This window comes from Natrix helvetica (assembly GCF_964273705.1).
Source record: "Natrix helvetica genome assembly, chromosome: 10".
In the NCBI taxonomy this organism is placed as follows: Eukaryota; Metazoa; Chordata; class Lepidosauria; order Squamata; family Natricidae; genus Natrix; species Natrix helvetica.
Genome location: NC_138561.1, coordinates 13,857,047 through 13,880,004, shown reverse-complemented (window position 1 = coordinate 13,880,004; position 22,958 = coordinate 13,857,047). Strand labels below are relative to the sequence as shown.

The following is a 22,958-nucleotide window of genomic DNA, read 5'->3' as shown; positions in this document are numbered from 1 at the left end:
GATCAACCATTAACACTAACATTTGCTTTGACTCTTAGGAGAAGAATTGGTATTGATGTTTGGCAGTAGACAACCAAGAATTTCTGGCTTGCTTGTGATTTAAGCATCATACAAATCTCAGGAAAGAACCAAGTACGAGCGTAAGCTCTTTTGCCAAGTTTTATAAAGTTTGAAAGCCCCTCCCCCGGCTGTGGTGCCGATTAGGCCATACCCGCTATAGCCACACCCACCCAGCAACCGAGCATTGCTGAAATTTTTGAAGCCCACCCCCATGCTTGATGTTCTCAAAGTTCCTATCAGTTGGTAGCCAGGCAGTCACCCTAATGGAGCATTCTTCTTCTGCCTTTTCATAGTGCCTTAGAGAAGCCCCCAAAGGAATGTAAACCAAGGTTGATTAAGGCTAGGTGAAAAGTAAAACAATATTTGAAAAAGATTCTCTGCATCCAAATTGCCTGGACAAATTCCCGCAGGCCCACCCGGAGTGATTCTTGCTCTTCTAGAAGCTCAAAAGGTAGAAAGATCAATCCAGCCATTTCTATGCGTTAAGAGCAGGTATAGAAACAAAGAACTCAAACGGATTGCGTGTTTATCTTTGAATGGCATGCCTGGAATTGTGAGTATCATGCAAGCTTACATCAAGAGTTTATGAAGTTGAAAGCTCAGCGGCCAGCGATCTCTAGCCGATACTCTTCTTTAGGAATGAGCAAAAGGTTGCTCTGTGCAATTTCATAGAATCTGAATTAATGTAAATAAATAATGAATACCTCTGTGTGTGCAGTTAGCATCATGTTAATTAAAAGTGCATTTGTTATCTAGATGTTGTCCTTCAGTGCATATAAAGTAGGCATTAATTTAATATATACCCCAAATATATGTTGGATCACTTTTGCTCTAAGCTAAAGTGGCTTTTGGCAGAAAGAAAATGCATTTGTCAATAAGAGTATTAGATGTCATCTCTCTACAAAAAAAAATAATAAGAAACTAATCACTTAGGTTACTTTAAAAGTTTATTGTATTGCATTGAAAATTGATTAAAACATTTTATATGCTTTTTTGAACATAGCTTTTGCTTCTTCGTCCAATAGAGCGGACAGGCCTGGCATAGCAGCAAAGATGGCTTTTGGATGGATCAAATTTTTGTCTTTTTGTCTCTTTGTCTTTTTGTGTACACTGAGAGCATTCTGCACCAAAGACAAATCCCTTGTGTGTCCAATCACACGGCCAATAAAGAATTCTATTCTGTTCTATTCTATTTGAACTATGCGCTTCAGGCTGTAGCTCACTCCAACCAATTCTCTGCCCTAAGACTTCACTCTGACACATGTTCTCTTTCCAGGATATTACTCCCAATTGCAATGACGTCAGGGATTTCCCATCTGTGTGGTTTAAGATTCCAGAGGTCTGGAGAAAAAAGAATTATCTTCAGCTTGCAAGACAGAAGTGGACACTTTAGCAGTCTTCTGCAGTGATACTTGGAAGATCAGATCAGATCAAACAGGGCCTAAAGGACCCTGAGCGAGCAAGGGCACCACACAGAGTAACTAAAGAAAGGGAGAACTGGAGCACATACAGCAGAACAGGATACACTATGCGCTGAAGACGTAAAGCTGCATTGCCCTTGATGAGAACATTATTCTGCAGTGCAGTGGAGCAGATCCTCTCACCAGGGAATAAGTTTCCCTTCCCAGTTAACAAACGTGCCATGATCTTTCTCAGAGAGACGGCCAAGGGTGTTCACAATAGCTCTCAAACTCTGCTCCATTGTCAGTGGGGGTGATCCCTGGAAAAAGAAAAACAGACAAAGGGTAAAAAGAAGTTCATAGTGGGGGTGGGGGGAGAACATCTAACAGCCTAGGCAACACCAAATGACAGTGAATTCCTTAACAGCCAATGAAGTCAAAACAGAAACTCCGTGCCGAATGAGATTCTACCTGGATTCCATTCTCCAGCTGTTTTAAAAAATTTAACCAATTTTTAAAACCAGTAGGGAAAAAAAGCCTAAGGAAAATGGCAACTGGAAAACAAAGCCATCTGCGTTTGTTGCCATTCTTTATGGCAACTGTGCAATAAAATCTTTGTCTAGAAACAGATTTCATTTTCAGGGTGGGGCAAACCTCTTTGCATTACTCCAGTGTTGGCTGAAATGGTAGGATTTTTAGGGCTGGGCGGAATTGTTGATCTGGGAATGGAGTATCCTGAAGAATTCTGAAATATTTCCTTTGCGGCCCTGACATTACTGGGATGGTTTGGTGGTTTCCGTAAATACATTTTCCAAACTTCAAATAGTTCAAGGTGTTTCACGGACACTGTTAACATTAAGAGTTGTTAACCTAATTTTGTGAAGCTTCTTCTCCGGCAACATTGTACTGCAAACTAGGGCATACAAAACCTTTGCCAGACCAATTCTCGAATACAGCTCGTCTGCCTGGAATCTACACTGTATATAGGACATTAATACAATTGAGTGAGTCCAGAGATACTTCATGAGAAGAGTCCTCCACTCCTCTGCTCACAACAGAATCCCTTATGTCACCAGGCTCGAAATTTTGGGCTTGGACAACCTGGAACTATGCCGATTAAGGTCTAACCTAAGCCTAGTACACAAAATTGTCTGCTACAATGTCCTACCTGTCAACAACTACTTCAGCTTCAACCTCAATAATACACGGGCAAACAATAGATCCAAACTCAAGGTAAACCGCTCCAAACTCGATTGCAGAAAATACGACTTCAGCAACAGAGTGGTCAACGCCTGGAATGCTCTACCTGACTCTGTTGTTACATCTTCAAACCCCCATAACTTCAACCTCAAACTGTCCACTGTGGACCCCATTCCTAAGAGGTCCATAAAGGGGGCGTGCATAAGCGCACCAACGTGCCTACCGTCCCTGTCCTACTGTCCCCATTTATTTGTATTCATTTCCTTTGTTCATGTCCATGTTCATGCTTATACTTGTTCTCTCGTACAAGTTTGACAAACCAAATAAATAAAATAAATAAAACAGCCTTCTCTGTAGTCTGAAGTACCTCTGGAAACCTTGGGAATGCTTCCAAGTTCAGAGATTGTTTCCCAAAATCTATCAAACAATTCCCAGGAGAAACGGCAGGCGTGACATGATTCAGCAGGAACAAAACGTTTCAGAAATCCTTCAGAAGTTTTCACTCCTAGTCCAATTAATCTTGCCCGCACTTGTTTTCTGATTGAGGTATGAAGTTTGTTTGTTTTTCCCCAGTTCACTTACCAATTCGTTTCCCATGTCAGTCTGCACCCACCCAGGGTGCAATGTAATGCACAGAATCTCCTCTTTGGCAAAGTGCATGGACTGGCATCGAGTGAGCATGTTCAGAGCAGACTGGGAAGGAGGTAAAGAGAGAGAAAATAAATGAGTGGTTCATCTGAGCACTCAGGATCACCGGTTGTGGCCTGCCAGCAGCCAGCAGAGCTGGCAGCAGACTCAGACAGCGTGGAGCTTGGAGATGAACATGGGCCAGTCCTGGGGTCTGGGGAAGGCTCTGATGAAGGTTCTGCATCGGAGGCAGAGATGGGGCCAGGGCCATCTGACAGTTATCAGCTGCCTTGGGAGTCAGAGATCAGTGGGGCAGAAGAACAGCTGGAGCCTGTTCCTAATGTGCACATGTGCAGAGCTGCCAGGAGAAGGGAACAGCTAAGGAACAAGGGCCGACTCAGGTGTAAAGGCACAGGTGGACGGTGAACGGCCCCTCCCATAGGGAATAAAGGGGAGCGAAAGGGGAGGGGAGTTTGCAGGAGACAATTAGTTCATTAGGGTGAAGATCTGTTCCTGATGACTTGCCGAGTAATTGCTGCTACAGCGTGGGGTCCACACCGTACATTGGACATTAATACGATCGAGTGAGTCCAGAGATACTTTACAAGAAGAGTCCTCCACTCCTCTACTCACCATAGAATGCCCTATGCCACCGGAGTTGAAATTTTGGGCTTGGACAATCTGGAACTGCGCCACCTGCAGTCACACCTAAGCGCAGTACCCAAAATTGTCTGCTACGACGACCTACCCGTCAATGACTTCTACAACATCCTACCCTTCACCCTCATTGTAACAAAAGGCCTTCCTTCCCTTACCTTGCTGCAACGATAAGAGATCAGCTCATTTATAGTCCAGGCAAAGAGGTTTGTGATGGAGCCACACTCGCTAGTTACGTTGAGGATGGCTGCTTTGCTGCAGCTCATGCCTTTGTGCGGACTTTTTTGGGATGCTTTCCTTAGCAAGGGAAGGAATGCCTGGAGGAGGGAAAGGGAAGAAACAGACAAATGAAGGGCACCAACGTTTCTCCTCACCCACTGCTAGCAAACCTTTTCAACACCGAGGGCCGAAATGGGAGCGCGGTTGCGGGTGCCTGCTGGAAACTGGACGAGCAGCCACTCACTGTGCATGCGCACCCCAGGAAGGCGATCTTTCAGTTTCCAGTGAGCACATGCACACTGGCCACCTGGTCTTTCGGTTTCCAGCATGCATGCGCAGGCAAAGACCAGGTAGCCAGTGTGCATGCATGTACCAAAAACCGGAAGATCATCTTCCCAGCATGAGCATGTGCACCGGGAGGATGCTCTTCCAGTTTCCAGAGCTCCCACATGCGTGAAGACCAGCTGGCCAGCACACTGGAGCCCGGAACAGCAACGGGTGATGGCTCACTTGCCTGGAGAGATAGCTCTGCGTGCCACTTCTGGCACATGTGCCATAGGTCCACCATCACGGTCCTAACCAGTGAAATTCCATGATGCAAAGCTGCAAAAGAATCCTTCAGCTGCTCCCCAAGAAACGTCAGAAGAGATTAAATAGATCTGCCCCACCTTCATCTCTGTTCCAACCAACCCGATCATTTCATCCTCACTATATCCATAGCCTACCAAGACGGGTGTGGCGGCCTAGAGGTGGAGCTCTCACCTCACAATCAGGAGGTTGTGAGTTTGATCCTATAGATATTTCTCTCTCTGGGCACATTGAGAATATATCTGCGGAACAAAACTCTGCATTGGCAACAGGAAGGGCATCTGGCCAGTAAACACTCAGTTGCCCGGACTCCACCCCGCAGGCGATTATGGGGTCATTAAAAGATTATGATATCCATAGCCTATCAAATATCTTTTAATTGTGCAACTATGAGGCAATTTTGTTTTCAATTTTATCTGTTTACGCTCTTTTTAGGGGCTCCTAGTTTAGCTCCTAGTTTAGCCATAAGGAAGGCTGAGCGCCAAAGAATGGAGGCCTTTGAATTCTGGTGCTGGAGAAGACTCCTGCAAGTCCTTTGGACTGAAAGACGATCAAACCGGTCAATCCTAGAGGAGATCAACCCTGACTGCTCTTTTGAAGGCCAGATCCTGAAGAGGGAACTCAAATACTTTGGCCACCTAATGAGAAGGAAGGACTCCCTGGAGAAGAGCCTCATGCTGGGAAAGATGGAGGGCAAAAGAAGAAGGGGATGGCAGAGAATGAGATGGCTAGATGGAGTCACTGAAGCAGTGGGCATGAGTTTAAATGGACTCCAGAGGATGGTAGAGGACAGGAAGGCCTGGAGGAACATTGTCCACGGGGTTGCAATGGGTCGGACACAACTAATCGCAACAAGTTTAGCTTTTTAATCTCACAATTTTGTGCGGTAAGTTTTGGAGTTTGAGAGGGAAGGAGTGGCCCAAAATCAGTGGACAAAAATCTATCATCAACACAGAGTTTTTTTTTTAGTTGAGGACAAAATCCAAACATCCTAATATCTGTTCTGTGTAATCTTTCCATCCAAACAGCCAATTCCGCCCCATAAATAGGCAATATATTAACCTTACCTGACTGACAATCATGGGCCCGATGACGTTGGTTTTGTATACCTCCGACATGTTTTCTGGCGTTTCCGTCTCTACGGTGCTCAGTTTTAAAATCCCTGCATTGTTAACCAGCAGGTTCAGTCCAGCCCCCTTGAGATGTTCTGTGACTTTAGCTGCAGCATCCTTAACGCTGCATGGATCATTTGTGTCTACAGGGGGGAAAATTAATGGTCATTATCCTATACCTGGCTTTGTACATCATACAAACGGGGGTGAAATTCAGCAGGTTCTGACAGGTTCTGCAGAACCAGCAGGGGAAATTTTGAGTAGTTCGCAGAACCAGCAAATACCACCTTTGGGTGACCCCATAGTGGGGAGGGAATGGAGATTTTGCAGCATCCTTCCCCTGCCACGCCCACAGAACCGGTAGTAAAAAAAATTGAATTTCACCACTGCATGCAAGGGGATTTTCAGAGACACCTACCCAATACGATGATGACAATTTGTGGGTGTTCAGCAGCCAAATTCTTCAGATCCTGAATGGGGGGAAAAAATAATCCACACACTTAGCCTGGAACAGCAGCAATGCATTTTGCAAATGGCGTATTTGAAATGGGATAAGAATTTAAAACAAAACATCTGATGACATCTGATACGGGTTCTTAAATTTTGCAAAGACGCGGCCATTGTAAGTATCTTCCAATCAACTGATTGGAGAAATTAGTCTCACCATTGTCCCCCTCTCCCAAAGATAAGCATCCTTTAAAAACATTTTAAAGAAAACCGGTCTTCATTTAAAAAAACTCTGGTCATCTTTATCTCCAACTTCGCCTGCACTGTCACCACCTAGGAGACAAGCAAATTTCTGTTAAAGACAAAATCTTTGTTCATCCCACCAACAGCTGAAGGCGCCTCGGGCCTCACCTGACATCTGGATCCAGCCGGGTCCCGGCAAGTGGCAAAGATCCATTTCGGAGGGTTGGTCTTCTCTGCCAGCTGCCTGACCAGCTCCAAGCCAAGTCCACGATTGGAACCGGTCACTAGAACGCTGTTAGGATTCAGTTGATCCATTTCTCTCGACCGCCCAGACTAACCAAGAAATGACTTTTATGCGCTCCCTTAAATATTGCCTGAACTCTCCGTTCATTCCTAGCCATTCCACCCAAGTTACATCACTTGCAAACAATTTTTCTGATGATAATCAAGAGAGAGGGTTTTCGCAAACACTGCCTCCGCCCCTGGTTTTGTCCAATCTTGCAACACAGCACATTCCTTTTTTTCTTTTCCCCCCCCCAATTCTTATTAGCATTTTTTTCCCTCTTTGGCTCCTGTTAGATTGGGTAATGGATAGGCACACACAGGCTTAATGGTAACAACAGCTCTTTATTAAGTACAACAAGTGAGAACAATCCAGCGAAGGTTGAGTTTGACAGCAACCCTTATAATACAATAATACAATAGCAGAGTTGGAAGGGACCTTGGAGGTCTTCTAGTCCAACCCCCTGCCTAGGCAGGAAACCCTATACCGTTTCAGACAAATGGCTATCCAACATTTTATTAAAGACTTCCAGTGTTGGGGCATTCACAACTTCTGGAGGCAACTTCTGTTCCACTGATTAATTGTTCTAACTGTCAGGAAGTTCTAAGTTGCTTCTCTCCTTGATTAGTTTCCACCCATTGCTTCTTGTTCTACCCTCAGGTGCCTTGGAAAATAACTTGACTCCTTCTTCTTTGTGGCAGCCCCTGAGATATTGGAATACTGCTATCATTTCTCCCCTAGTCCTTCTTTCTATTAAACTAGACATACCCAGTTCCTGCAACCGTTCTTCATCTGTTTTAGTCTCCAGTCCCCTAATCGTCTTTGTTGCTCTTCTCTGCACTCTTTCTAGAGTCTCCACATCTTTTCTACATCGTGGTGACCAAAACTGAATGCCGTATTCCAAGTGTGGCCTTACCAAGGCATTTTAAAACCGTATTAACACTTCACGTGATCTTGATTCTAACTCTCTGTTGATGCAGCCTAGAACTGTGTTGGCTTTTTTGGCAGCTGCTGCACACTGCTGGCTCATATTTAAATGGTTGTCCACTAGGACTCCAAGATCCCTTTCACAATTACTACTGTTGAGCAAGGTACCACCTATACTGTACCTGTGCATTTCATTTTTGTTGCCTAAAGCTCCCTCTTATAGGGAGCTGTCAGGCCCTTCGACCAATAGGATTAAACACACTTTACCTTCACTTCTTTGTTCAAAGAGCAGACCAGCATAACAGCAAAGATGGCTTTTGGATGGGTCAAATTTGAACCCATCTTGAGGTTGTTACCAAAGGGCACGTGTCATGGATTTTGTAACTTGTTAACTAACATAGCTCCTTTGTATTTTAATATAACGTATTCCTCTCTTTTATGAGGAGTTAGCAAACCACTATAGACAGAAATGTGTGTGTATGGGGGGAGAGGGTTCCTATTGCTGTAAGGGTTAATAGCTTTTAACATTCCTAGTTGGAGACTGTCCCCTGATAAGAAAAAGTTTGTTAGTGCAAACTGGCGTCTGGTATACATCTCTTCGTGAACTTTGATCAATCTTTATAGTTGATTTACTGTGTAAAGGAGAGGTTACTCTCATGCCGTCCAATCAACTTTCCTCTTGCATTTTATTTATTGTGCTAACTGTAAAAAGGAATGGGCTTTGAGGCTCTCCTTTTTCATAGGGAGATTCCACATTATCGGGTACTCTAATAAATTGCTTTTAAATGATCTTCCAATTCCATTGTTTATTGGAAAGGTACAGTGGTGGGATTCAAATTGTTTTACTGCCGGTTCTGTGGGCGTGGCTTGGTAGGCGTGGCAGGGGAAGGATACGGTAAAATCTCCATTCACTCCCCACTCCAGGGGAAGGTTACTACAAAATCCCCATTTCCTCCCGATCAGCTGGGACTCGGGAGACAAAGAATAGATGAGGGCGGGGCCAGTCAGAGGGTGGTATTTGCCAGTTCTGTGAACCAGTCAAAATTTCCGCTACCGGTTCTCCAGAACTGCTCAGGACCTGCTGAATACCATCTCTGGAAAGGTAAGCAGAGGCAGAATCTAAGGGCCAGATTTGGCTAGCTCCAACCAGTTTTCTGCTTTCCTAATCAGTTAATTGGGGAAATTAGCCTTGCTGCACTTCATCTGTTTCTAATTCTGCAAAAAAAAACTTCTTGAATGAGATGCAAAACGTTTTCAAGGGGAAAACATCAACAACAAAACTCTAGAAAGAGTGCAGAAACTGAAGTAAAAATCCCACGGGCCACTTTCAAAGCACAATTCGTTACCAGCAGATTTATGAAACATCCACACTACTGCAATTACACCAAATGTATAAGCAACTTAATATATCCATTGTGCTAGTGAGCCAGCCGGGTGCTGCAGCTGCCAAAAAAAGCCAACACAGTTCTAGGCTGCATCAACAGAGGGATAGAATCAAGATCACGTGAAGTGTTAATACCACTTTATATTGCCTTGGTAAGGCCACACTTGGAATACGGCATTCAGTTTTGGTCAACACGATGTAGAAAAGATGTGGAGACTCTAGAAAGAGTGCAGAGAAGAGCAACAAAGATGATTAGGGGACTGGAGACTAAAACATATGAAGAATGGCTGCAGGAACTGGGTATGTCTAGTTGAATGAAAAGAAGGACTAGGGGAGACATGATAGCAGTGTTCCAATCTCTCAGGGGTTGCCACAAAGAAGAGGGAGTCAAGCGATTCGCCAAAGCACCTGAGGGTAGAACAAGAAGCAATGGGTGGAAACTAATCAAGGAGAGAAGCAACTTAGAACTTCCTGACAGAACAATTAATCAGTGGAACAACTTGCCTCCAGAAGTTGTGAATGCCCCAACACTGGAAGTCTTTAAGAAGATGTTGGATAGCCATTTGTCTGAAACGGTATAGGGTTTCCTGCCTAGGCAGGGGGTTGGACTAAAAAGCCTCCAAGGTCCCTTCCAACTCTGCTATTCTATTCTATTCTATTCTATTCTATTCTATTCTATTCAAGACCAATTGCTTTTTTGAATATCACCTGTGGGACAATTATGACCAGGATGATTGAGAATATCCATAGCCATCACAAAAACAGTTGGACTGTAACAGATTTTTATTTAATAATCTTATATGATGCATGGCAGTAGCCAAAAAAGCCAATACAATCCTTGGTTGTATAAACAGAGGCATAGAATCAAAATCATGTGAAGTATTTGTACCACTTTTTAAAGCCTTAGTAAGACCACATCCGGAATATTGCTTCCAGTTTTGGTCCCCACCTTTCCACATAGATGCAGAGACTTGGGGGGAGGGCGAAGTGCAAAGAAGAGCAACTAAGATTATTAAGGGCTTGGAGACTAAAATATATAAAGAACAGTTGCAGAAATTGGCTTGGCTAGTCTAGGGAAAAGAAAGACATGGAAGGATATAAAAACAGTGCTCCAGTATCTATGGGGCTGCCACAAAGAAGAGATGGTCAACTTATTTTTCAAAGCAGCAGAAAGACGAGACAAGAAACAATGGATGGAAACTAATCAAGAAGAAAAGCAACCTGGAATTAAGAAGAAACTTCCTAACAGTGAGGATAATTAACCAGTGGAACAGCTTCCCTTCATCACTGGACGTTTTTAAGAAAAGACTGAATAAACACCTATCTGAAATGGTAAAGGATTTCCTGCTTGAGCAGAGGGTTGGACTAGAAGATCTCCAAGTTCTTTCCAGCTCTATTATGATTGATATAATTTCTTCATCTCCACCATGCCTAGCCCCATCATGTTCCCAACGTGACCATCTAAAAGACAAGTGAATTGCTCTTAACAATATAAAACCTCATTCTTCCCGCTATAACGGAAAGCACCCCAGGTCTCACCTGAGCACGGGGTCCCACTGGGTCCCGGCAAGTGGCAAAGATCCATTTTGGGGGGTTGTTCTTCTCCACCAGCTGCTTGACCAGCTCCAAGCCAAGTCCTCGATTGGCCCCAGTTATCAGAACGCTGGATGGTTTCAGTTGATCCATCTCTCTTGCCGGCTTAGATCCAACTAGCAAACCGTAATGTGCTCAACCCAATTAAATCTCATCCAGTCCTCACTGGCCCCCAATCCCTCCACCCTGGGTTATGTAACTGACTTGGCTCCAGTGTCCAGTTCTTTGGAGAACAGTGGGCGGGGGGGGGAGATGATTGGCGGTCATCCAAGGGCTCAGGTCATGCTTTATTGCCCTAATTGTGTGAGGGGATACATTTCTGGCATTTTCCAATGTGAATGTTTACACGTCTAAAGGATGTTTGCTTTGCTTCCCGTCTTGAAAAAAACCGCTTATGAACAAATTGGTAAATCTATTTTTTTTAAAAAAAGAAATCAAATCTTGTTTGAAAACCTCAAGCAATGAAACCACTGACTGAAGTAATGTTTACCTTGCTTTCTCCATAAGAGGCTGCATTCTTGGGTTCAGGCTTAGTGAAATAAGATGCGCCTTGATTGACGATAAATAGGGTGTACGGTTTCTTAATGCTGCACCTCTATTGGCCTGTCGGCCTCCCTCCCTACCTGAAAAATCAATGCGACTGCTGTTTGTGTAGAAAAGGATTTAGGGGTTCAAACCATGGGTTGTTCACCGCTCGGCTAACTCTGTGGAGTATCAGGATAACAGGATAATAGAATAACAGAGTTGGAAGGGAATTTAGAGGTCTTCTAGTCCAACCCCCTGCTCAAGCAAAAGATCCTATACCATTCCAGATAAATGGCTGTCCAATCTCTTCTTAAAACCTCCAGTGACGAAGCACCCACAACTTCTGGAGGCAAGGGAGGGAGGGAGAGAGGGAAGGAGAAGGAAGGAAGGAAGGAAGGAAGGAAGGAAGGAAGGAAGGAAGGAAGGAAGGAAGGAAGGAAGGAAGAAAGGAATAACAGAATGGACATTGGAAGTCTTCTACTCCAACCCCTTACGCAAGCAAAAGACACTAACATTTAACTAAGATAACTAACATTTCAGAAAAAAATGGCTGTGCAATCTCTTCTTAAAACCTCCAGTGGAGGAGCACCCACAGGTTCTAGGGGAAGACTTTTCACTGATTAATTATTCTTGCTCCTAATTGCTGGTCTTTTCTATCTCTCCTTGTGGAATAGCTAAAGTCAGGTGTGGATTGATTAGGACATCCAGGGACCATCTACACTTAACATTTGGCAGCGTGATTTCATTCTGAAATTGGTGACATGGCATCACTGAGCTTTGGTATCAAGCAACCAAGTAGATTGGGCCGTTTTTACAATGTTTCACAAAGTGTAAAATGTTAAATGTATTATTCGTTGTTTGATTTTTTTTTTACTTTGTCTTTCTCTCGGGCAAAGATAATCAAGGCACAAAAGTACTACAAAAAAGTAAAACGAGAGGGGGGGCCGGGGGAAATAGAGAAGATGTATTATGAGATGCTTTCACAATATGTTATACAATTTATTTGGCAAAGACTCATTCTGGGAATTGCCGCTTCCAACCAGTTGCTAAACAAACACAAACTCTTGAATCTCCAACTTCTTAAGGACAGAACATGGGTGGGGGGGGGGGGACTTGGGATTGCCCACAATTGACTTTGACTTCTCATTATTAAATCTATTCAGTTCTTTCTTTCTTTACAATATTTATACATTGTCAACTCTAAGTGCACAGAATTAAAAGGTTTATGTAACCTTATCTTTTGTTCCTCCGTTAATAAATCTGATTAGAGAAGTTTCTGTAAGTGTGCTTAGATGTCAAGAACTTGGTGTGTAAGTTTAGACTTTGGCAGCTTTGGACATGAAGGTGCTTACGGACTCCTCCTCCAAGCTCCTAGCTACACTTGAGTAGCAGTTTCGAACTAGTCTTGCCTAAAAGGCGAAACATTTTGTGAGGAGGAAAACCATTTATTCTATATCGTTTACTTTGCAAAAGCACTTTTGTAAGTTGATCATATCTGGTCTGTAATGAGCTATATGATCACTAGATGGTAGCAGAGGGAATTGTTCAGAATCTCTTTGCTGCCAACTGGTGGTTGCCTAGAATTTTGCAGCCCAGATACAATCTGCCTAATTTATAACAGGCTCATAAATTTCCAAATGTGCCCAGTGGCCTAAACACAATGAGTACAGTATGCCCATCTCAAGAGGTTTTTTTTTGGCAGTAATACCAAAAATGTGATCATTTACATTTTACTTTTGTTATTATGTAAGCTCAACTTCTGGCAAACAATGAACAAAAAAACCCATAATTGACTCATAACAAACACTAAAGACAGGAAACATATCCTAAGGCTATTGCCCAAACTGAATTATCCCAGCTCTCTGACATCTGGTTTAAACAAAAGACAGACAATCATCTCTCTGGTATATTTTCCAGATGCTGTTTTTCTAAACATTTTATTTTTTTCTTATGCCAAGCTGGTGTCCTTTTGATTAAACCAATCTCCACGCACTTTCGATTAATATCCTTCCGTCACATTGACATTATGTTATCTTCCCTTTGTTAGGACAGCTGCCAATTTTGCATGTTCAGGACGTATAAGTGATGGTTTATTTTCTTCTCTGACTGAAAGAGCTTTCTGAAACATAAAACTTTTCTTGCCCAAGCTGGAATTTGTAAAGGGAATATCTGGGTGAAAGAACACGTTACACAACTGTATTTAAAACCTTCCCCCCCCCCTTCAAAGAACACTCAGCCCACTGCACCTGAGGCTTCTAAAGTCTTTAGTGGTAAAGATTCCCCTCGCACAGATGTGCTAGTCGTTCCCGACTCTAGGGGGCGGTGCTAGTGAATTAGATTCTATTGAATCTAAATCGCGTGGCACAGCTGTTTCGCCCCCCCCTCGCTGTTCTACTTACCTTTGCAGGCTCAGAAAAGGCTTCTTAGTGCCTGCGGTGCGCATGCATGCGCAAAGCAAACCGGTAGCAAACTTCAGAGCATTTCACCCCTCCTTGTGCCACAAGGCCTAGTGCCATTCCAGTTGAAATGTATTTTCTTTATTTATTAGTATTTGTCAAACCAAAACGAGAATAAAAGAATAAAAATACAGTGTCAGGGACAATAGGCACATTAGTGCACTTATGCACGCCCATTCTACTGACCACTTAAGTATGATGTAAGGCAGGGGAGGTTTCCTGCCAGTTCTAACGTCTTCTATAGAAGAGGTTCCACGAATCTACGTTGCCGTTTACAACCGGTTTCAGCCCCCTCTACCCCTGTCCACACCATGCTTGCCCCACCCACTGCTCACTGATTGGCTGGCTCACCAATCGCCCCGCCCGCCTCTACGAGTCCTATCAAAACCTTAAAGTCTTAAAGCTGTCAAGTTTCACACCTCTGGGGTTTTTTTCCTAAAGGGTTAGGGGTGCAAGGGTCTTGTAACTTGACAGCTTTAAGACTTGCACACTTCAATGCCAGAGTTCCTGAGCCAACATGACTGGAGGAGGAATTCTGGGAGTTGAAGTCCACAAGTCTTAAAGCTGTCAAGTTTGAACACCCCTGGGGTTTGTTTTTTTCTAAAGGGTTAGGGGTGCAAGGGTCTTGTAACTCGACAGCTTTAAGACTTGCACACTTCAGTGCCAGAGTTCCTGAGCCGACATGACTGGAGGAGGAATTCTGGGAGTTGAAGTCCACAAGTCTTAAAGCTGTCAACTTTGATCACCCCTGGGGTTTGTTTTTTTCTAAAGGGTTAGGGGTGCAAGGGTCTTGTAACTCGACAGCTTTAAGACTTGCGTGCTTCAAATGCCAGAGTTCCTGAGCCAACATTTTGGTTGCTAAGCAAGAGCGTTATTAAGTGAGTTCCATCACATTTTACAAGTTGGCCATGCCCACCCAGTCACATTGTTGCAGAAATGAGACCAAACCAGCTCTTTGTCGAAGGGAAAAGTTTATTGGGCAAGGTTCAGCAGCGATAACTCAAGCAGAATCTGAACCCCGAAGGGCAGTTGGTTACAGGTGTTTATACTTTATCAGCCAAGATATTGATCATTCTCCTAAATACACATTCTTCTCATGTCACGTATGCCTCGTACACATTAACCCCTAGTGACAGGATATCTTGATTGCCTTATAAGGATATAATCTTACCAATTTCCCGGCTCGACCTAGTCAGGTAAATAAGGTATTCAATCCCCTGTTGCATGAATAAAGCATTGGGGCATTCTTGCCCGGCTTAACCTTACCTATATGTTCACCTCCTACTTTAACATGACTGCCAAGCCACTCCCACTCGGTCACGTAGCTGGCAAACCACTCCCACCCGGTCACATGGCCAGCAAGCCACTCCCACAAAGCAGGCCACACCTACAGAAGAGGTTCTAAAAGATTTTTAAACCCACCACTGATGTTAGGTTCACGGAAGTCAATTTGTGACTGAAACTGTGAAAATGTGTAGCTGAGACAATTGAATCAGGTAGGGCATTCCAGACAACTCTGTAATAGAAATCATATTTTTTACAGTCACGTTTAGAACGAGCATTGAGTTTAGAGCGCTTGTTTAGCGCACATATTATTGCAATTAAAACAGAAAAAGTCGTTTACAGGTAAAACATTACTACATATAATTTTGCATGCAATACCCACAGGTCTGACCACAAGCGATGCAATTCTAAGTTATGCAAACCGAGAATTTCGAGCCTAGTAGCGTAGGGAATTCTACTGTATACGGAAGAGTGCAAGACTTTTCTTGTGTAATATTTCTGAACCCGCTCGATTGTACTGATGTCAGATATATGGTGGGGATTCCAAACAGTTGAACAATACTCTAAGATTGGTCTAGCATAAGTTTTATAAGCCCTAATTAGCAATACAATGTTTCCAGGAAAAAAAACCCTGCAGAATTAAATTTACAGTTCTTAATGCTTTTTTAGCAACTGTGAACTTTGGAGCATAGATTGTCAGAGATAAGTACGCCTAGGTCCTTGACAAAGTGAGGGTCATGAGCTAGTTCAATGACACCTAGTTTATACTTGACATTCTGATTACGTATTGTAGGAAGTTAAAACCCACCCGTCTGCTAGAAAACTGAAATATCGTGGGAAATATTATGAAGGCAGAATATTATATTTCCCTGGATGTGAAAAGAGAGAAACGTGTTTTTAAAGACAGAGTAGCTCCCTGCAGCTTCCTTCCCACCCTTTTTGCCAATGAGCCATTAAAGGCTAACCTAATCTACTTTACATAATAAAGGTAGGATTATCCTTCTACAGAAACTCACCACATGGCATCTGAAAACTCAAACAAACATGGACTCAAGCAACAGCCTGGAGAGTTGCCCCTGCATGGCCCTGTGGGAGTCTGACAACCAATCAGAATACATTTCTTACACAGGAACAGGAAATCGAGAGGTGGGAGCCGAACAGAGTATAAAAAACCCAGCAAGCCCCTATTTTGCTTCTCTTTTCTTCTTCACCCAACATCTGGAATTATGTGATCCCCCTTTTATGTTCAGTAGCTCAAGCCATGTGGTCCTGTCCACCATTAAAACCATCTTTCCAAGCAGCCTCCATGCTTCCAGTATCTTTTTCCCCACTTGGAACTGAGCCCAGAAAGACATTCCTTCCAACAGTTTGCCAATATGTAAGACAGACCATTTATTGATCTAAATTTGAAGTTGCCAAATAGATGACCATTCAGACACGTAGTGGGGAATCATTTTGCAAAACAACAGAAATGGCTGCGATATAATTTGACATCATCGGCAAAAAGGACGCAATTGCTTTTAATACATAAAATCATGGATGAAATTATGAAAACCAATGAGATGCTTTCGGTCTCGTGACTTTAGCCTCCAGGGCAGCAAAAAAGAAGAGTGACCAGCCAGAACAATTTGGGGACAAAAGTCAATTTAATCAACAAGTAACACAAGACAAATATTCACATTGGCCCAAGTAAGAGGTTCATCCAGTTCCTCAAACAAATTGTTCACCATGGAAGGACTTTCCCTTCCCAATTCAGAAAAGTGCCAGTGTCCTTCTCAGAAAGATGGGCCAGAAGGTTTAGGGTGGCCGCTACACTTGAATCCACTGTCATCTGAGCCTAGAGAAACGAGAATAATATTTAGGTAAAGGTAAAGGCTCCCCTCGCACATATGTGCTAGTCGTTCCCAACTCTAGGGGGCGGTGCTCATCTCCGTTTCAAAGCCGAAGCGCCAGAGCTGTCCGAAGACGTCTCTGTGGTCATGTGGCCGGCATGACCAAATGCCGTAGGCACATGGAACTCTCTTACCTTCCCACCAAAGGTGGTTCCTATTTTACGTGCTTTTGAACTGCTAAGTTGGCAGAAGTTGGGACAAGTAATGGGAGCTCACTCTGTTACATAGCGCTAGGGATTCGAGCCGCTGAACTGCTGATCTTTCTGATCGACAAGCTCAGCGTCTTAACCGCTGAGCCACCGCATCTCTTTTACACAGGATCCATGCCCAAAGCATAGTAATCACCCAATTGTTCATCGATAGAGGCAAATTATAACGTTTCTTCACTTCTTTCAAAATTTTCAGGAGATCAAGCTACCTTTCCACCCAAGTGAAAACTTATCAGTGAATTAAACAGGTTTAAGGTCATTCTGTTTTGGATTTGGGCCCATTTATGTTATATGCTCTGAGCCTTGGTTGGTCATAAGCCCCAACTATCCCGCTCCAAAGGTATGAATGTGTTTCCAGAACAAAAAAACCCTACCATATTGCCTCCCATGTCGGTGAGCACCCATCCTGGATGCAATGTGATGCACAGGATCTCATCGGCGCTAAATGCCAACGATTGGCATCGCGTCAGCATATTCAGAGCAGCCTAGAAGAGAGACATGCCAGGAGCATGTCAAACAGGCTCCGTGAGCAAGACAAAATGCCATTTTTAAAATCATCTGAGTGCCAGAAAAATCTTTGCATTTTATTCCATGCCAGATTGGGGTTTGATTTTGGATAGAGGGCATGGCAGGGCAGGGAAGGGCAGGGCAGGGCAGGAAAGGGAAAGGAAAGGAAAGGAAAAGGAAAGGAAGGGAAAGGAAAAAAGAAACAGGAAGAGGAGAGGAAAGGAAAGGGAAAAAAGAAACAGGAAGAGGAGAGGAAAGGAAAGGGGAAAAAAGAAGCAGGGAGCGGAGGGGAGAGAAAAGAGAAGAACAGGAGGAAGAAAGAAAAGGAAAGGAAAGGAAAAGAAAAAAGAAGCAGAAAGAGAAAAGGAAAGGAAAGGAGAAAAGAAGCAGGAAGAGGAGAGGAAAGATTTCACAAATAAAGGGAACATGAGATAGGAAAGGGACAGGTATTACGTTGGCCTAATAATCCCTGGATTCTCTTTTTGATGCTTCTTTGGAAAGGAATGTTGGCTTCTTCAGGATTCAGTAACATACCTCTGAATTCTTTTTATGTTTGCCAATGTATGCTAATGCATCATTTACTCCGTAAGCATTTTCTAAAAACAGGATTGGTATCCTAAAGTACAGGTCATCCTCGTGCAGGGACCATTCAGTTATGCCAGTGAATGAAAAGTCACTTCACAACCAGCCCTTGCATTGAGGACCTTTGCGGTCTGTAAAACTAAAGAGAACCCAAGTAAAATCGCAGACATGGTCATGGTTTTACTCAGCAACCGCTTCACTTAACAACCCAGTTGCTGGTCTCAATTACGGGCAGTAAATGAGGACTACCTGTGCAGAGTTATTTTAATTACCCTCCACGCTTTGCCCCAATGTATGTTTACTACCTTGCTACAACGGTAAGGAACAACTTCTCCGTACTTCCACAGGTAAACGTCCGTGATGGAACCTGCATGACTGGACATGTTGACAATGGAGGCTTTGCTGCAGCTCATCCCTCTCTTGGGACTGTCCTGAGATGCCTTCCTCAGCAAAGGCAGGAATGCCTAGAAAAGACAGGCGGAACTTAGGGCAGCCACCTTATTCATAGGCTTGAGAGCCGAATTGTTGCTAAATATCCATTCCCGGCATCTATCAGCATTAAGGTAAAGGTAAAGGTTCCCCTCGCACATATGTGCTAATCCAGGGGTCAGCAATCTGTGGCTCTGGAGCCGCATGTGGTTCTTTCATCCCTCTGCTGCAGCTCCTTGTCACTGGTCGGCTCCACAATTGATAGGGCCAGTGGTAGGTTACAGGCGGTACGCCCCTGTACGGGCATACCGGATCCTGCCCAGTGCACCAGGTACCGTTCTGGTACGATGCTCCGGAGGAGGCCCCACACCCCTCCCCATGCTCCTTACCTGTGCTTTATGCTTTGGGCGCTTCGGTGCACGCGCATGGCATGTACGGCGCCTGTGCGACACTCCGCAGAGCAGCTGGAGCATCGCGGAGGCTTGCGGAAGCGTCATTTGATGCTAGAACGCATGCGTGCACCGCACCCATGCATGTGGGTAACACATGGAGTGGGGAGGGAATGGAGATTTTGCAGTATCCTTCCCCTGGAGTGGGGAAGGAATGGAGATTTTGCAGTATCCTTCCCCTGGGGTAGGGTGAGAATGGAGATTTTACAGTATCCTTCCCCTGGAGTGGGGAGGGAATGGAGATTTTGCAGTATCCTTCGTCTGGAGTAGGGAGGGAATGGAGATTTTGCAGTATCCTTCCCCTGGAGTAGGGTGAGAATGGAGATTTTACAGTATCCTTCCCCTGGAGTGGGGAGGGAATGGAGATTTTGCAGTATCCTTCCCCTGGAGTGGGGAAGGAATGGAGATTTTGCAGTATCATTCCCCTGGAGTAGGGTGAGAATGGAGATTTTACAGTATCCTTCCCCTGGAGTGGGGAGGGAATGGAGATTTTGCAGTATCCTTCCCCTGGAGTAGGGTGAGAATGGAGATTTTACAGTATCCTTCCCCTGGAGTAGGGAGGGAATGGAGATTTTGCAGTATCTTTCCCCTGGAGTGGGGAGGGGATGGAGATTTTGCAGTATCCTTCCCCTGGAGTGGGGAGGGAATGGAGATTTTGCAGTATCCTTCCCCTGGAGTGGGGAGGGAATGGAGATTTTGCAGTATCCTTTCCCTGCCACACCCACTAAGCCACATCCACTAGGCCACGCCATGCCCACCAAGCCACACCCACAGAATCAGTAGCAAAACAATTTGAATCCCACCACTGAGGATGAGGATAAAGAGGTTCTTCCATTACCTGGCTCATCATCATGGGCCCAATGACGTTGGTTTGGTAGACCTCAGCCATGTCTTCAGGTTTTTGAGACTCAAGTTTGGAATCAAGGCATGCAATTGCTGCGTTGTTGATCAGCAGGTTCAACCCGGTCCCATTCAGCTTCTCCGTGACTATCTTTACAGCTGTCTCGATACTGGATGGATCAGTAATGTCTATGGGAACAGGGAGAAGGTCCAGGTAGGCCTCGATTTACAGCCGAAACTTTCTGCCGCTGACATTTCTTAAGTGGGTTTTGCCCCGTTTTGGGACCTGTCTTGCGATAGTTGTTAATCGAATCGCCGCAGGTGTTACGTTAGTAACACGGTTGTTAAGTGAATCTGACTTCCCCATAGACTCTGGTTTTCAGAAGGACACAGAGGGCTGATCATAAATATGACTCCCTTGCAAAGTGTCTGAATGTTTGATCGTGCGAACATGGGGGCATGACAATGGTTATAAGTGTGAAAATGGTCACAAGTCCCTTTTTTCCAGTGCTGTTGTAACTCTCTGCCTCCAACACAGAGCCCTCATCAGAGCCTTCCCCAGACTCCGGGACTGGCCCATGTTCCTCCCCAACTTCCTCACTGTCCAAATTTGCTGCCAGCTCCACTGGCCACTGAGAGGCCACAACACTAGAAATGAAGTTTGCATGGATAGTGATAGGGTACTAGCGTCTTTCCCAGGATATCATCAGGACCAGTCACTTACTCAGTGGGATGATCACAATTTCCTGGTGCTGAGCAGCCAAATTCCTCAAATCCTGAAAAATACGGAAACCAAAGATTTAGGAAAGACTCACAGCCGATGGGCCGATTCTCACACCCCACTAATTTCGGCATTCAGCTATCTCACTAACTATTTTCAAAGGCTGTGCTTCGCTCATCCTTGGATCGCTGCAGAGACAGTCTCAATTTGAGCTGTCCTAGTTCTGAAAGGGTGTTTTCTCTTTTCCACAACAAAGGTTTTGCCGTATTAACAATCTGCAACAGCACCTTAACAATGATGATGAAGATGACACAGCCCTGAGCAAGGACTTATCCAGGGTCTACAAGGGAGCCATTTGTCATCAAATGACAAATCCCTCCCCCTTATTTATTTTTTTACTGTAGTTTATCATCACATTTATATCTTCAGTAACTATCACCAAACCTTTATCATGGTCATAGTCCAGTGGGGTACGGTCAATATTGAACAACTGTATTCCCCCTCCCAAGTTATATTATCTATTAAACTATTAAACCTGGACTCCAAACTGTATTTTTTATTTTTTATTTATTGAGCGCTTATAGACCGCCCCCTCTCCCGAAAGGGACTCGGGGCGGTGTACAGTCCATATCAGAAATACATCATAAATAGCTATAAAATTAAACAATTAAAATTATTAAATAGATAAATAGATAAGAGGAGGATAAAAAGGTTTAAAGAACTGTACAGCTAAGTAAATAATTTAAAACCCCAACAAATATCCCATAAAATTAAATTTAAAAAACAATCCCCTTAAAAAACCAGTTAAGAAATATGTTTGCGTATAACGGACATTCATACAAATGAGCGAGCCCAGAGGTACTTCACAAGAAGAGTCCTCCACTCCTCTGCTCACAACAGAATCCCTTATGCCGCCAGGCTCGAAATTTTGGACCTGAACAACCTAGAACTACGCTACCTACGGTCTGACCTAAGCTTAGTACACAAAATTGTCTGCTACAACGTCCTACCTGTCAACGACTACTTCAGCTTCAACTGCAATAATACATGGGCAAACAATAGATACAAACTCAAAGTAAACTGCTCCAAACTCGATTGCAGAAAATACGACTTCAGCAACGGGGGGGGGGGGGGTCAATGCCTGGAATGCTCTACCTGACTCTGTTGCTACATCCTCAAACCTCTAAAACGTTAACCTCAAACTGTCCACCGTGGACCTCACCCCATTCCTAAGAGGTCCGTAAAGGGGGCGTGCATAAGTGCTCCAGCATGCCTACCCTCCCTTTCCTACTGTCCCCATTGATTTGTACTCATTCCTTGTGCATATATACGTATACCTGCTTATGCTTACATGTGTATATGTTGCATTCATACTTATGATTGTTTTCTCATACATGTTTGACAAACCAAAATAAGTAAAAAATAAAAAAATAATAATTAATTAATATTATTAAAGTTAACACCCCTCCCCAAGTTCTTTATGAGAAGGGGATCAAATCCTATGACTCAACAAGCCTGCACATTTCTTACACTGTCCATTCAAAAGATAAAATATCTAATATCTGGTGCTCGTTTCCAATTGTCTAGCCGCCCTCGGGGCATCCAAAGGAAAGTTTAATCTTGAAACTAATTGGCTAGATCAATACTTCAGATTCAAGGCAATAAAACACACGTGTGAAAACATGACTCCCAAGAGTTATGCCAGTATTTGGCTTCTTATCTGTCGTTGGCTCTGATTTCAATGTTAAACCAGCTTTAAAGATCGTGAGTCAACTTCCCTCTAGTAACAGACCTCACTCTATGGTATACCTGACTACGTGATCCCTCTGGATCCCGGCAGGTTGCAAAGATCCATTGTGGTGGGTTGTTTTTCTCAGCCAGTTGTTTGATCATCTCCAGACCAATGCCTCGATTAGATCCTGTCACCAGGACACTGCGTGCGTTCAGCCCTTCCATATTTCCTTGCCAGCCAGATAATCTAGATTCTAGAACAACTCCAGAAAAAATAACTCTGGTGGCTGCCTTCTCTATCTACACTTTGACTCGCCTCTCTCTCTCTCTCTCTTGCAGCTCCAAATGTTTGCAAACACCTAATCTTATATAATGCTCACGGATGCAACGAAGAGGAAGAGGTAACTGATAGGCTGGTGCAACGCCTGGATTTAATAGGTATCTAGGTAACCTTTGGACATTTCAGGCTTCCTCCTACAGGCTTGCAGATTTCCTAACTGAGCAATAGAATCTGTGACCTCCCTAATTTTCCATACACCCTTTTCGAAGTTGTCGCAAGAGGCAAACAAGGAATTGGGGACAAAGAGAAAGCG

The 22,958-nt window shown here is 44.0% G+C and overlaps 1 protein-coding gene across 1 annotated transcript; it reads right to left on the bottom strand.

The window, feature by feature from the left end:
* Positions 1 to 998: 998 nt before the first annotated feature.
* On the bottom strand, positions 999 to 22,738 carry LOC309397246 (uncharacterized protein). Its single transcript, XM_081963103.1, has 12 exons — positions 22,444 to 22,738; positions 20,638 to 20,689; positions 19,912 to 20,102; positions 18,501 to 18,659; positions 17,481 to 17,591; positions 16,770 to 16,842; positions 10,687 to 10,874; positions 6,282 to 6,333; positions 5,819 to 6,006; positions 4,103 to 4,261; positions 3,243 to 3,353; positions 999 to 1,780 (listed from the first exon to the last, which is right to left on the bottom strand). Exons 1-12 carry the CDS (start codon positions 22,588 to 22,590, stop codon positions 1,661 to 1,663), a joined length of 1,551 nt encoding a protein of 516 aa, XP_081819229.1. The 5' UTR covers positions 22,591 to 22,738; the 3' UTR covers positions 999 to 1,660.
* Between the last annotated feature and the right edge of the window lie 220 nt (positions 22,739 to 22,958).

Bases quoted from the DNA above. Each gene is read 5' to 3' on its own strand.
- LOC309397246 (XM_081963103.1), bottom strand. From the start codon at position 22,590: ATGGAAGGGCTGAACGCACGCAGTGTCCTGGTGACAGGATCTAATCGA. The intron at 4,262-5,818 runs GTAAGGTTAATA...TCCCTCCTCCAG, and splicing joins GGCCCATGATTGTCAGTCAG to GCATTCCTTCCCTTGCTAAG. The intron at 1,781-3,242 runs GTAAGTGAACTG...TTCTTTTTCCAG, and splicing joins CTGACATGGGAAACGAATTG to GGATCACCCCCACTGACAAT.